Consider the following 16,410-nt stretch of genomic DNA (forward strand, 5'->3'; position numbering starts at 1 on the left):
TCAAACTGGTCTCACAGCCAGCATATGTATTCTTTTATCTTAGAGATTGTTTTGGGCAGTAAGGGGGTGAAAAAAGAATAGATGTGTTTCAAATATTTTGATGGCTTTTTGTTTGCTTTGTTTAAAAACAAAAAGTATTTGGAATGTTTTATATTGATGGTGACATATTTTTTTTCCCAAAGATGGGTCCAAGGATTCCCTAAGCAGAATGTTCAGTTTATCAATGACAGCACCATCTGCTACCCTTGTGGGAATTTTGTAATATTTATTAATATTGAAACCAAGAAAAAGACTGTACTCCAGTGTATGAATGGAGTTGTGGGTGTCGTGGCAACTAATGTTCCTTATGAAGTTGTGGCTTTTTCTGACCGGAGGCTAAGACCTCTCATCTACATATACAACTTTCCTGGATTGACCAGAAGGAACAAATTGAAAGGTAACCTGCAAGACTCTTCATCTGCCATAACTGAAGGATTTTGTTATGTGACCAAATCTAGTTCTTATAAATGAAGGGTGTTTTTTGTTTATTTTTGTTTCTCATAATACACATTTTTAAAGAGGGAATCAGGCTGATCACAGAGAATTTAATTAAGTGGGCTACAGCCTTGCCACTCAAAGTGTGTGGTTGTTTACCTTCAGCATTGGCGTCACCTAGGATGCCTGTTATAAATGCAGAAATGGCTCCCATCCCAGACCTAGTGAATCAGAATCTGCATTTTAACAAGATTCCCTGGGTGATTCATATGTACATTAAACTTGGAAAGCGCTGGGCTAGAAGACTATTACAACACTAAATGCAGTTTAGTGTTTTTTCAGAACATTTTTTTTTTCTTTTCTGATGATTTATTGAAAATCCAAGTAAATTGATAACATACAAGTTCTAAAGTCTCTGAGTCTCAATTTCCTTAGGTGTGGGGATAATGGTAGGATCTACTGTTAAGGCTGTAGTGATAATAAATGAAATTATATATATGTATATATATTTGATATATCAATTATGTATGTCATGTTGACACATATATAATTGGTATGTCAGTGTGACACACACACATATATAATATGTCAATCACTGGTACCCACCATTTATTATTATTGACTTATTCATAGATACAGCTGACCCACAATGGGCTGCTGCACATCTACTGGCGTTTCCATCCAATGATTCCCTTATTTAACACATCATGGTTAGAAAGCTCAGGAGAGCTTGAGGCTAGTCTTAGTTATTTAGGCTTATGGGTCAAATAAGTCTCTGGGTTAAGCCAGGGAGTTTATCTATAATTTGTAACATTTTATTTGTGGGGAAATTTGTATTCTCAACATATTAAAACAACTTTTAAGGTGTAACCTGTTCATACATTGGTAACTGTCTATATGGACTGTAATTACTCTTCCATCTTTAAAATTTCCCCAGTTTGCTTATTTGACTATAGCCCTGTCCAAGCAATTAAAAGTTAATTCAAATCAGTAGCCACATTTATATTAAATAATGAAACTCTAAAGGCATTCACAATAAAATGATGATTAAGTCATCAAGGATACCTATTGTTACCACAGTTATTTAGTATCAACCTGGAATTTCTAGCCAATGCAATAAAAACAGAAAAAGTATAGCTATGGAAAAGAAGATTATGGAAATGCAATAGTCTACTAGGACTAATAAAAGAATGTTGTAAGATGCTGGTTTCAAAATACCCACACAATTAGAAGATTTAAATACTTAGAAATGATTCAGGAAGAAATGTGAGTGACCTCAGTGAAGAAAACTACAAGAATATCATTGATTTAAAATATTTAAATATATACAGACGTATTCCTGGATGGAAAGCCTAATTATTATATAGTTCTTCACAGAAAATAACTCCTATCATGTTTTAGAGAGCAAGGAGGATATAAATGATACTAAAGTTCATCTAGAAGAACGAAAAGTAGAGAATAGGAATAATTGGAAAGAGAATGATGGTAAGACAGGAGGTCCTTTTAATATTATTCTATAGTGATTAAGAGTGTGGTATTGGTGCACAGTTCATCACATCAGTGGAAGAGTTGAAGTTTGGGGATAGGCTTGAATATGTAAAAGCTAAGTATACTCTCTCCTCCTCCCCAAAATAGATAATATAGATTATTTAACAGTTAAACAATGATGTTAAGAAAATTATTTGAGGGGTGCCTGTCTGGCTCAGTCGATGGAACGTCCGACTCTTAATCTCAGGGTCATGAGTTCAAGTCCCACGTTGGGTATAGAGATTACTTAGAGAAATAAAATAAACCTTAAAAAAAAAAACAATTTGTGCTCTTTTTCGTGGTACCTTGGAGGTGGTAGGCTGCTTCAGGATGAAGCTGAACATCTCTTTCCCAGCTACTTGCTGCCAGAAACTCATTGAAGTGGACAACGAATGCAAACTTTGTACCTTTTATGAGAAGCGTATGGCCACAGAAATTGCTGCTGATGCTCTGGGTGAAGAATGGAAGGGTTATGTGGTCCGAATCAGTGGTGGCAATGACAAACAAGGCTTCCCCATGAAGCAGGGTGTCTTGACCCATGGCCGTGTCCACCTGCTGCTGAGTAAGGGGCATTCCTGCTATAGACCAAGGAGGACTAGAGAGAGAGAGCGCAAATCTGTTGGGGTTGCACTGTGGATGCCAATCTCAGTGTTCTCAACTTGGTCATTGTAAAAAAAAAGGGGGAGAAGGATATTCCTGGACTCACTGATACTACTGTGCCTCGTCACCTGGGGCCCAAAAGAGCCAACAGAATCCACAAACTTTCCAATCTCTCTAAAGAAGATGATGTCTGCCAGTATGTTGTGAGAAAACCCCTAAACAAAGAAGGTAAGAAACCTAGAACCAAAGCGCCTAAGATTCAGCGTCTTGTTACTCCACGTGTCCTCCAGCACAAACGTTGGTGTATTGCTTTGAAGAAACAGCGCACTAAGAAAAATAAGGAGGAGGCTGCAAAATATGCTAAACTTTTGGCCAAGAGAATGAAGGAGGCCTAAGAAAAACGCCAGGAACCAACTGCCAAGAGACGGAGGCTGTCCTCTCTGAGAGCTTCTACCTCTAAGTCTGAGTCCAGTCAAAAATGAGATTTTCTAAGAGTGACAAATAGATAAGATCAGACATCAAAAAGAAAAAAAAACAATTTGAACAAAAGTATCAAGTTGGATATTCATGTTATACTCTACGTCAAAACATATGTCAGACAAAAATAAGAGTTCATTATAAACAGCAAACCTATTGGAAAAGTAGAAAGTATGGTAGAATATTGAAATGATTTCAGGATGGGGAAGAACTTTTCACACAAAGGAAAAAATTAAAAATAGAAAAATTGACATATATTTGATTTCATACAAATTTAAAACTTAAGAACATCAAAAATACCATGAAAAATTAATAGGCAAAAAATAAACTGAGGAAGATATTTGGAACAAATATGACCAAGTATTTTCAGAATGTTTATGAAACAGTAAGAAAAAAACCAAACATCACATTAGAACAACGGAAAAAGTAACTGCCCAAACCACAAAACTACAGATGACCACAATCATCAAAAACATTCTATCTCAATATCCTTTTAAAAACTTGATGTTTGAACCAAGATGAGGTTTTTCTGCTTATCAAGATCACGATTTTTTAAAGCTGATAACTGCTAGGCAGAGTGCAGTGAAACTGGTAGCATACTTTTTTGCTGAAGGTGGGAATAATTTTTTTCTTCCAAGTTTTTATTTAAATTCCAGTTAGTTAACATATAGTGTAGTTTTGGTTTCAGGAGTAGAGTTTAGTGATTCATCACTTAACGTATAACACCCAGTGCTCATCACAAGTGCCCTCCTTAATGCCCATCACCCATTTAGCCCATCCCCCACAGTAGGAATAATTGATACAATCTTTCTGGGAAGTAAATATTACCATATTTGACCCAGTTTAACTCAGCTGAGGACCTAGAATTCAATTTTAAGGAAATCAGAAATATAGTCAAAGATTTGTATGCACAGGAGTTAAAAGCACTCTCATAATAGCAAAAGATTGGAAACTTCCTACATCTCTAGTAATATGAATATGGTTAAATAAATTAAAACATCTCACAAAGGAGTATTATATAAACATTAAAAATCACATTTTTGAAGAATTATTAATGATAAAATGCTCAGTGTAATGTAAACAATAGGAGTAAGACTGTATGACCTGTCTTTTAAATGAATTGTTAATCTATGATTGTTATAGCTATAAAGAGCAACATATTTTTTTCAAAGTTATATTTAAAGAAAAAAAATGTATATTTACAAGTAAGCACAGAAGAAAATACCAGAAATTTACCAGATTTGGTAGTGAGATTACAGAGGATATATTTTCTTGTAAAGCGTTTTTTTTTTATTCATGTCAAAAGACAGACATGGCGAGAAGGAAGATCTGGTACCTATGGAACCACACTGAAGAACAGCAGATAGAGGGGAAATCAGATCTTCATATGCAGGAGGGCAGAAGCATCCTCACGATGCACATTTTAAACACGTTGTTACTAAGACTTTTAAAGTTCTGTTTCATGTCTTCAACTATAGGGACAAATGAGAAAGAACTTTTTATAATTGTTCCAAGAACTGGAAGATATTAAACAAAGGGCCAGCTGTGACCCAAGGTATAGAGATCTGGAAGTAACCTAGGATGATTACAACACCCCAAAGTATTTAAAGTTGTTTGAATAACTTTTCTAATTACAATGTTTCATATATTTATGGAATACATAATCCTTCTTGGGTCATTTCAAATCACCCTGGGACATACATGATACAGTACACTCAGTTTTGATTGAAGTCTAGAGACAGTGACCTAATGGTCTTAATTCACTTTAATATCTTTAAATTTTTTCTTTTCTTAAAAAAGTAATTTCTATGCCCAACATGGGGCTTGAACTCACAACCCCGAGATCAAGAGTCACATGCTCTACCGACTGAGCCAGCCAGGCGCCCCAACTCTAATGTCTTTTATTTTTTTTATTTTTATTTTTTTAAAGATTTTATTTATTTATTTGACAGAGTGAGACACAGCGAGAGAGGGAACACAAGCAGGGCGAGTGGGAGAGGGAGAAACAGGCTTCCCGCGGAGCAGGGAGCCTGATGCGGGGCTCGACCCCAGGACCCTGGGATCATGACCTGAGCCGAAGGCAGACGCTTAACCATTTGAGCCACCCAGGCGCCCCCCAACTCTAATGTCTTTTAAAAAAGAATCTTAACTTTGCTTTTAGCTTTCTGTTCATAGTCTTAGAAATCAGCTAGGAGATGTGTTATTCCAAGAGCTAAATGCTTTTGAATTATGTGAAAATCATTAGATAAGGGAAATAAACTGTAAGACTAGTTAATCTGAACACGATAATTAAATCTTTGTAATGGATTCTATATTTTAGGCAATGTTCTTCTGGACTACACTTTACTTTCATTCAGTTACTGTGGCACCTACCTGGCTAGTTACTCCTCTCTCCCAGAATTTGAACTGGCCCTTTGGTAAGTTAACAGTATGCTGCAGAATTCCTTTCATTGGATTACATTTTAAACTTGTCCTTCTGGATTGTATTAAAAGACATAGATGTGAAAAAACTGGAACAAGTTAAAAATGGAAGGAATAGAAGTCCTGATCAGAAGGTTGAATATAGTTGCTACTTCTAGGCATACAATTTGGCAGGGCAAAAGCTATATGAGAGCAAAATTATCATCGTTTTGTTGATGTGTTATAATATTACCTTGTTGGGTAAAGAAAATAAATGTATAAAGTTTCATCTTTCCTTCAAATAAATGGTAGCTTTGAGTGGTTTGCCTGTTTTCCACTAATGATGAAATTAAGATGTACTCTCTATTAGAGCTAAGTTGGAAGTAATTGTTTTTAGAGACATTAGAACAGTTATATGTTCAGAGAGTGGAACATTACACCTCATTTGCCAGCTGTATAGGAAATACCTGTGGATAAGACACATCTGTGGTCTTTGCTGGGTCATTTCATAGGGCCAGCCTCAAAGCTGTACTCACTCTTCCATCTATAATATAAACTCCATGGGGGGAGTTTTTCTTTTAAGGGGAAGTACAAACTGTTTCAGGAATGATTGAAGATACACCTTACACACCAGCATTTCTTACCCAAAAATATAATAATCTAGGTTCAGAGAACCACATTTAGTTTATGCAGTTTCTTTTTTTAAAAAACAGCTTTATCAAGGTATAATTGACAAAAAAACTGCCCATATATAAAGAATATAATTTGATAAGTTTTGACTTATGTACACATCCATGAAACCATCACCATAATCAAGATAATAAATATATCTGTCACTCCAAAGTTTCCTTGTGCCCCTTTCTGATCCTTCCTTATTGGCTCTTCCACACACACCCTTACACCACCCTTGCCCCATCCCTCAGCCCCTGCCCCCAGGCAGTCACTGTTGTGTTTTCTATCACTCTGGATTTGTTTGCATTTTCTAGAATTTTATATAGAGAGAGTCATCCATTATAGACTCTTTTTTTTTTTGTCTGTCTTTTATTGCTGCATAATTACTTTTTTCATGCAGCATAGTTGTTTTGAAATTCTCTTATGCTGCTGTATGTATCAATAGTTCATTCCTTTCTACTCCGTGGAATGAATATACCACAGTTTGTTTATCCACTCACCTACTGGTGGATAGATTAGTTTGCTGGGGCTGCCATTAACAAAGTACCGCAAACTGAATGGCTGAAACAACAGAAATTTATTGTCTCACAGTTCTGGAGGCTAGAAGTCTAAGATCCAGGTGTAAGCAGGGTTGGTTTCTTTCAAGGGCTATGAGGGAGAATCTGTTCTAGGCCTTTCTCCTTGGCTTGTGAATAACTGGATTCATGTTCACATGATGTTCTCCTTGTATATGGATCAGTCTCTAAATTTCCCCTTTCCTTTTTATAAGGATGCTCATCCTACTGGAGTAGGACCACACTAAATGACCTCATTTAACTTAGTAAAGACCCTATTTCCAAATACAGTGACATTCTGAGGTACTGAGGGTTAGGACATCAACGTATAAATCTGGGGGGACACAATTCAACCTATAACAGTACTTAAAGGATGAGTAGGAACCAACCTGTGAAGAATATAAGGAAGAGGATTCTAAGCAGAGGAAAGACATGGGCAAATGCCATGAGGTCAGAGAAAATATGGGGCAGATTTGAAGATTTAATTAAGAGAGCATAATGATGGCAACCAGAGATTAGCCATGAGAGGCAAATACCTAGTAGTGCAATTGCTGGGTTGTAGGGTAGTTCTATTTTTAACTTCCTAAGGAAGCTCCATACTGTTTTCCACAGTATCTGTGCCAGTTTGCATTCCCACCAACAGTGTAAGAGGGTTCCCCTTTCTCCACATCCTCACCAACTCCTGTTGTTTCCTGAGTTGTTAATTTTAGCCATTCTGATCAGTATGAGGTGGTATCTCATTGAGGTTTTGATTTGTATTTCCCTGATGCTGAATGATGTTGAGCATTTTTTCATGTGTTTGTTGACCATTTGTATGTTTTCTTTGACGATATGTCTGTTCATGTCTTCTGCCCATTTCTTGATTGGGTGTTGAGTTTGATGAGTTCTTTATAGATTCTGGATACTAGTCCTTTATCTGATAAGACATTTGCAAGTATCTTCTCCCATTCTGTCAGTTGTCTTTTGGTTTTGTTGACTGTTTCCTTTGCTGTGCAAAAACTTTTTATCTTGATGAAGTCCCAATAGTTCATTGTTGCCTTTGTTCCCCTTGCCTTTGGAGGCGTATCTAGCAAGAAGTTGCTGCGGCTGAGGTCAAAGAGATTGCTGCCTGTGTTCTCCTCTGGGATTTTGATGGATTCCTGTCTCACATTGAGGTCTTTCAACCATTTTGAGTGTGTTTTTGTGTATGGTGTAAGGAAATGGTCCAGTTTCATTCTTTTGCATGTGGCTGTCCAATTTTCCCAACACCATTTGTTGAAGAGACTGTTTTTTTTTCCATTGGATATTCTTTCCTGCTTTGTCAAAGTTAGTTGAGAGAGAGTAATATTTTAAAAGCGCATAGTTATTTTGCTTTCTTAGAAGGGTACAGTATAATGATAAGCATAATTATTAATAAATTTTATATTTAACATCATGGACTAAATAAATTGTATTGTGAATTAAGGCTTAATTTATGTAAATTGTTTTCAAATAATTAGATAAATGTTCTCAAGATGTGGAATTCAAATGAATTATTTTTTTACAAAACACAATTTCCCTCTAAGGAACTGGGAATCAGGTGTCATTTTGTGCAAGAAGACACAACCTGGTACGGATGTAAGCCAGATGACTTTTAACCCTATGAACTGGCGCCAGCTGTGCTTATCAAGTCCAAGTGCAGTGACCGTGTGGACTATTGAAAGAAGTAACCAGGAGCATCATCTCAAAGCAAAGTAAGAGACTTAGTTACTACACAGCAAAATGGTGATCTTAGTTCGCTTTCATGTAATGTGATTGCATCAATTTGATGAATTAACTGGCTTTATATGTACATATTAAACATCTTAAGTTATAATATCTTTCTACATATATAATTACCTTGGAGTGGTTGCTTGCATTTTGAAAGAATTCTTTATGACTTGATTTCTCAATGAGGTTCTTTTGAATATCAAGTCATCCTCAAGCTTTTCCCAACATGTTTTAATTTATCAGAATTTGATTTGCTCTTAGTATTTCAAAACATGCCTATTTATAAAAAGGATAGTTATGAATTTTGATCCTATTACTTTGATGCCCAGTTGGAATCTCAAAAATAAGAGATATGGAAAGCATACAGATTATTCCTTCAGCCACATAATCTATAAACAGAAGGGTAGTTGCATATAGTGGAGTCATGGGGGTTACGTATTTAAATAGAACTGGGTCAGAAAGAAATTTTATGACCAGTGTCCTGATGATTGATGATAATGGTGTGTTTGTTAAGGAGAGTTCAAAGACTCAAGGTGCCTCTAAACTGACTATTCTTAGTGTATTCCACAAAGCTAAAGACTAAGTTGATATTGGACATGCATATCCTTGAAATTACAATTTTTGAAAAGTTGCCTTTTTTAAATTTTATTTTATTACGTTATATTAATCACCATACATTACATCATTAATTTTTGATGTAGTGTTCCATGATTCATTGTTTGCATATAACACCCAGTGCTCCATTCAATACGTGCCCTCTTTAATACCCATCACCAAGCTAACCCATCCCCCCATGCTCCTCCCCTCCAGAACCCTCAGTCTGTTTCTCCGAGTCCATAGTCTCTCATGGTTCATCTCCCCCTCCGATTTCCCCCCCTTCATTTTTCCCTTCCTACTATCTTCTTCTTCTTCTTCTTCTTCTTTTTTTTTTTTTTTTAACATATAATGTATTATTTGTTTCAGAGGTACAGGTCTGTGATTCAACAGTCTTACACAATTCACAGCATTCACCATAGTACATACCCTCCCCAATGTCTATCACCCAGCCACCCCATCCCTCCCACCCCCCACCACTCCAGCAACCCTCAGTTTGTTTCCTGAGATTAAGAATTCCTCATATCAGTGAAATCATATGATACATGTCTTTCTCTGATTGACTTATTTCGCTTAGCATAAAACCCTCCAGTTCCATCCATGTTGCTGCAAATGGCAAGATTTCGGGTTTTTTGATGGCTGCATAATATTCCATTGTATATATATACCACTTCTTCTTTATCCATTCATCTGTCGATGGACACCCTGGCTCTTTCCATAGTTTGGCTATTGTGGACATTGCTGCTGTAAACATTGGGGTGCACGTACCCCTTCAGATCACTACATTTGTATCTTTGGGGTAAATACCCACTAGTGCAATTGCTGGGTCATATGGTAGCTCTATTTTTAACCTTTTTAGGAACCTCCAAACTGTTTTCCTGAGTGGCTGCACCAGCTTGCATTCCCACCAACAGTGTAGGAGGGTTCCCCTTTCTCCATGTCCTTGCCAACATCTGTCATTTCCTGACTTGTTAATTTTAGCCATTCTGACTGGTGTGAGGTGGTATCTCATTGAGGTTTTGATTTGGATTTCCCTGATGCTGAGTGATGTTGAGCACTTTTTCATGTGTCTGTTGGCCATTTGGATGTCTTCTTTGTAAAAATGTCTGTTCATGTCTTCTGCCCATTTCTTGATTGGATTATTTGTTCTTTCGGTGTTAAGTTTGATAAGTTCTTTATAGATTTTGGACACTAGCCCTTTGTCTGGTATGTCATTTGCAAATATCTTCTCCTATTCTGTCGGTTGTCTTTTGGTTTTGTTGACTGTTTCCTTTGCTGTGCAAAACCTTTTTATCTTGATGAAGTCCCAATAGTTCATTTTTGCCCTTGCTTCCCTTGCCTTTGGCGATGTTTCTAGGAGGAAGTTGCTGTGGCTGAGGTCGAAGAGGTTGCTGCCTGTGTTCTCCTCTAGGATTTTGATGGACTCCTGTCTCACATTTAGGTCTTTCAACCATTTTGAATCTATTTTTGTGTGTGGTGTAAGGAAATGGTCCAGTTTCATTCTTCTGCATGTGGCTGTCCAATTTTCCCAACATCATTTGTTGAAGAGACCGTCTTTTTTCCACTGGACATTCTTTCCTGCTTTGTTGAAGATTAGTTGACCATAGAGTTGAGGGTCCATTTCTGGGCTCTCTATTCTGTTCCATTGATCTATGTGTCTGTTTTTGTACCAGTACCATACTGTCTTGATGATGACAGCTTTGTAATAGAGCTTGAAGTCCGGAATTGTGATGCCACCAGCTTTGCTCTTCTTTTTCAACATTCCTCTGGCTATTTGGGGTCTTTTCTGGTTCCATACAAATTTTAGGATTATCTGTTCCATTTCTTTGAAAAAAGTTGATAGTATTTTGATAGGGATTGCATTGAATGTGTAGATTGCTCTAGGTAGCATTGACATCTTCACAATATTTGTTCTTCCAATCCATGAGCATGGAACGTTTTTCCATTTCTTTGTGTCTTCCTCCATTTCTTTCATGAGTATTTTATAGTTTTCTGAGTACAGATCCTTTGCCTCTTTGGTTAGATTTATTCCTAGGTATCTTATGGTTTTGGGTGCAATTGTAAATGGGATCGACTCCTTAATTTCTCTTTCTTCTGTCTTGTTGCTGGTGTATAGAAACGCAACTGATTTCTGTGCATTGATTTTATATCCTGCCACTTTACTGAATTCCTGTATGAGTTCTAGCAGTTTTGGGGTGGAGTCTTTTGGGTTTTCCACATAAAGTATCATATCATCTGCAAAGAGTGAGAGTTTGACTTCTTCTTTGCCGATTCGGATGCCTTTTATTTCTTTTTGTTGTCTCATTGCTGTGGCTAGGACTTCTAGTACTATGTTGAATAGCAGTGGTGAGTGGCCATCCCTGGCATGTTCCTGACCTTAGGGGGAAAGCTCTCAGTTTTTCCCCATTGAGAATGATATTCGCTGTGGGTTTTTCATAGATGGCTTTTATGATATTGAGGTATGTACCCTCTATCCCTACACTGTGAAGAGTTTTGATCAAGAAAGGATGCTGTCGTTTGTCAAATGCTTTTTCTGCATCTATTGAGAGGATCATATGGTTCTTGTTATTTCTTTTATTAATGTATTGTATCACATTGATTGATTTGCGGATGTTGAACCAACCTTGCGGCCCGGGGATAAATCCCACTTGGTCGTGGTGAATAATCCTTTTAATGTACTGTTGGATCCTATTGGCTAGTATTTTGGTGAGAATTTTTGCATCCATGTTCATCAGGGATATTGGTCTGTAATTCTCCTTTTTGATGGGGTCTTTGTCTGGTTTTGGGATCAAGGTAATGGTGGCCTCATAAAACGAGTTTGGAAGTTTTCCTTCCATTTCTATTCTTTGAAACAGCTTCAGAAGAATAGGTATTAATTCTTCTTTAAATGTTTTTTAGAATTCCCCTGAGAAGCCATCTGGGCCTGGGCTCTTGTTTGTTGGGAGATTTTTGATGACTGCTTCAATTTCCTTGGTGGTTATAGGTCTGTTCAGGTTTTCTGTTTCTTCCTGGTTCAGTTTTGGTAGTTGATACATCTCTAGGAATGCATCCATTTCTTCCAGATTATCTCATTTGCTGGCATATAGTTGCTTGTAATATGTTCTTATAATTGTTTGTATTTCTTTGGTGTTGGTTGTGATCTCTCCTCTTTCATTCGTGATTTTATTTATTTGGGTCATTTCTCTTTTCTTTTTGATAAGTCTGGCCAGGGGTTTATCAATCTTATTAATTCTTTCAAAGAACCAGCTCCTAGTTTCATTGATCTGTTCTACTGTTCTTTTGGTTTCTATTTCATTGATTTCTGCTCTGATCTTTATTATTTCTCTCCTCCTGCTGGGTTTAGGCTTTATTTGCTGTTCTTTCTCCAGCTCCTTTAGGTGTAGGGTTAGGTTGTGTATTTGAGACCTTTCTTGTTTCTTGAGAAAGGCTTGTATTGCTATATACTTTCCTCTCAGGACCACCTTTGCTGCATCCAAAAGGTTTTGAACTGTCATGTTTTCATTTTCATTTGTTTCCATGAGTTTTTTAAATTCTTCTTTAATTTCCTGGTTGACCCATTAATTCTTTAGTAGGATGCTCTTTAGCCTCCATGTATTTGAGTTCTTTCCAACTTTCCTCTTGTGATTGAGTTCTAGTTTCAAAGCCTTGTGGTCTGAAAATATGCAGGGAATGATCCCAATCTTTTGGTTGAGACCTGATTTGTGCCCTGGGATGTGATTTATTCTGGAGAATGTTCCATGGGCACTAGAGAAGAATGTGTATTCCATTGCTTTGGGATGGAATGTTCTGAATACATCTGTGAAGTCCATTTGGTCCAGTGTGTCATTTAAAGTCTTTATTTCCTTGCTGATCTTTTGCTTAGATGATCTGTCCATTTCAGTGAGGGGGGTGTTAAAGTCCCCTACTATTATTGTATTGTTGTCGATGTGTTTCTTTGCTTTTGTTATTAATTGGCTTATATAATTGGCTGCTCCCATGTTAGGGGCATAGATATTTACAATTGTTAGATCTTCTTGTTGGATAGACCCTTTAAGTAGGATATAGTGTCCTTCCTCATCTCTTATTATAGTCTTTGGTTTAAATCTAATTTGTCTGATATAAGGATTGCCACCCCAGCTTTCTTTTGGTGTCCATTAGCATGGTAAATAGTTTTCCACCCCCTCCCCCCACTTTCAATCTGGAGGTCTCTTTGAGTCTAAAATGAGTCTCTTGCAGGCAGCATATTGATGGGTCTTGTTTTTTTATCCAATCTGATACCCTGTATCTTTTGATTGGGGCATTTAGCCCATTTACATTTAGGGTAACTATTGAAAGATATGAATTTAGTGCCACTGTATTGCCTGTAAGGTGACTGTTACTGTATATTGTCTCTGTTCCTTTCTGGTCTATGTTACTTTTACAATCTCTCTTTGCTTAGAGGCCCCCTTTCAATATTTCTTGTAGGGCTGGTTTCATGTTTGCAAATTCCTTTAGTTTTTGTTTGTTCTGGAAGCTTTTTATCTCTCCTATTTTCAATGACAGCCTAGCTGGATATAGTATTCTTGACTGCATATTTTTCTCATTTAGTACTCTGAATATATCATGCCAGTCCTTTCTGGCCTGCCAGGTCTCTGTGGATAGATCTGTTGCCAATCTAATGTTTCTACCATTGTACGTTACAGACCTCTTGTCCCAAGCTGCTTTCAGGATTTTCTCTTTGTCTCTGAGTCTCATAAGTTTTACTATTAGTTGTCGGGGTGTTGACCTATTTTTATTGATATTGAGGGGGGGCTCTCTGTGCCTCCTGGATTTTGATGCCTGTTTCCTTCCCCAAATTAGGGCAGTTCTCTGCTATAATTTGCTCCAATATACCTTCTGCCCCTCTCTCTCTTTCTTTTTCTTCTGGGATCCCAATTATTCTAATGTTGTTTCGTCTTATGGTATCACTTATCTCTCGAATTCTGCCCTCGTGATCCAGTAGTTGTTTATCTCTCTTTTTCTCAGCTTCTTTATTTTCCATCATTTGGTCTTTTATATTGCTAATTCTTTCTTCTGCCTCATTTATCCTGGCAGTTAGAGCCTCCATTTTTTTTTCTCTTTTTTAAAATTTTTTTATTGTTATGTTAATCCCCATACATTACATCATTAGTTTTAGATATAGTGTTCCATGATTCATTGTTTGTGCATAACACCCAGTGCTCCATGCAGAACGTGCCCTCCTCAATACCCATCACCAGGCTAACCCATCCTCCCACCCCCCTCCCCTCTAGAACCCTCAGTTTGTTTTTCAGAGTCCATCATCTCTCATGGTTCTTCTCCCCCTCCGATATCCCCCCCTTCATTCTTCCCCTCCTGCTACATTCTTCTTCTTCTTTTTTTCTTTCTTAACATATATTGCATTATTTGTTTCAGAGGTACAGATCTGAGATTTAACAGTCTTGCACAAGTCACAGCGCTTAGCAGAGCACATACCCTCCCCAGTGTCCATTACCCAGTCACCCCATCCCTCCCACCCCACCCCCCACTCCAGCAACCCTCAGTTTGTTTCCTGAGATTAAGAATTCCTCATATCAGTGATGTCATATGATACATGTCTTTCTCTGTTTGACTTATTTCGCTCAGCATAATACTCTCCAGTTCCATCCACGTCGTTGCAAATGAGAGCCTCCATTTTTGATTGCACCTCATTAATAGCCTTTTTGATTTCAACTTGGTTAGATTTTAGTTCTTTTATTTCTCCAGAAAGGGTTTCTCTAGTATCTTCCATGCTTTTTTCAAGCCCAGCTAGTATCTTTATAATCGTCATTCTGAACTCTAGTTCCGACATCTTACTAATGTCCATATTGATTAGGTCCCTGGCAGTCGGTACTGCCTCTTGTTCTTTTTTTTTGAGGTGATTTTTTCCGTCTTGACATTTTGTCTAGAAGAGAATAGATGACTGAGAGAACAAAATGCCAACAGGGTAACAATGACCCCAGAAAAATATACACTAAACAAATCAGAAGAGACATGAAACTGGGGGAAAATAAAGGGAAAGAAAGAAAAAAGAAAAAAAAGAATATGATCAAATATGATCAGGCTGGTGCATAGATTAGTGCCACACACTAGATTTTGGGCGTATTTTGGTCTATTAGAAGAAACTGCCTCCCAAAATTTTAAAGAAAGAAAAACTTATATATGTACAAAAATAAGGGTAAATACAATGAAGGGATGAAATATGACTATAAAGATGAAAATTATAAAAGACTTTATAAAAGGAATTGATAAGAAGTTGGTTGAAAAAAGAAAGAAGAGAAATTAAAAAAAAAACAAAAACAAAAAAAACAAAGGGAGAGAATGTGATCAGGCAGCAGACTAGAGCAAAGCCATACAGTAGAGAATAAGGGTGTATTTTGGTCTGTTAGAAGCAACTGTATCCTGGGGCGCCTGGGTGGCTCAGTCATTAAGCGTCTGCCTTCGGCTCAGGTCATGATCCCAGGGTCCTGGGATCGAGCCCCACATCGGACTCCCTGCTCGGCGGGAAGCCTGCTTCTCCCTCTCCCACTCCCCCTGCTTGTGTTCCCTCTCTCGCTGTGTCTCTCTGCCAAATAAATAAATAAAATCTTTAAAAAAAAAAAAAGCAACTGTATCCCAAAATTTTAAAGAGAGCACAACTTATATATATACCAAAAATAAGGTTAACTACTATGAAGGGATAGAATATGACTGTAAAAATGAAAAATAAAGATTTTTAAAAAAGGGATTGTAAGATGTTGGTTGAAAAAGGGAAAAAGAAAAATTCAAAAGAAAAAGAAAGAAATAAAGAAATAAAGAAAATAAAAAAATTAACTTTGAAAGACTAAAGAATCATGGTAAAAAAGCCATGGATTCTATGTGCAGTATTCCCCTAGCGCTGGAGTTCTGCCATTCTCATTGATCGATAAACTTGGTCTTGGCTGGCTGTTCTCACTGATCTTCTGGGGGAGGGGCCTGTTGCCGTGGTTTCCAAATGTCTTTGCTGGAGGCGGAATTGCCCTGCCCTTGTCAGGGGCGGGGCTAAGTAATCTGCTCGGGTTTGCTCTCGGGAGCTTTTGTTCCCTGCAAGCTTTCCGTACAGCTTTGGAGGACGAGAGTGAAAATGGCGGCCTCCCAGTCTCCACCCCAGAGGAGCCGAGAACTCGGGGTCCCGCTCCTCAGTGAGCCCCCAGAGAAAAGCAGTCAGTCACTCCCGTCTCCCGGTCTCCGGCCGCAGTCTGTGCTCACCCGGCCTGTGACCGAGCGTTTCTACCTCTGGCACCTGACCCTGTGTGGAGTCTCCAAACCCAGCAGATCCCTGCGGTGCGCTCCCGCACTGCTCCTCCCGGGGCAGGAAGGAGCGTCTCCCCGGATCTGCCGCTTGTTGGGTCCCTGCTGGAGGAGCAGTGGC

General features: G+C 37.9%; 1 protein-coding gene and 1 pseudogene across 1 annotated transcript in view; both read left to right on the forward strand.

Annotated features, from left to right (window-relative positions):
• The window catches only part of CFAP43 (cilia and flagella associated protein 43), a 111,343-nt gene that overhangs the window by 1,299 nt on the left and 93,634 nt on the right, over window positions 1-16,410 (forward strand). Inside the window, exons 2-4 of the mRNA XM_078077143.1 lie at window positions 183-436; window positions 5,399-5,495; window positions 8,249-8,416. Of these exons, the coding sequence (XP_077933269.1) occupies window positions 183-436; window positions 5,399-5,495; window positions 8,249-8,416 (519 nt within the window). The remainder of the gene's footprint in view (window positions 1-182; window positions 437-5,398; window positions 5,496-8,248; window positions 8,417-16,410) is intronic.
• LOC118522999 (small ribosomal subunit protein eS6 pseudogene) lies at window positions 2,267-3,086 on the forward strand (annotated as a pseudogene).

The sequence above is a fragment of the Halichoerus grypus genome, chromosome 7, assembly GCF_964656455.1.
Source record: "Halichoerus grypus chromosome 7, mHalGry1.hap1.1, whole genome shotgun sequence".
Lineage (NCBI taxonomy): Eukaryota > Metazoa > Chordata > Mammalia > Carnivora > Phocidae > Halichoerus > Halichoerus grypus.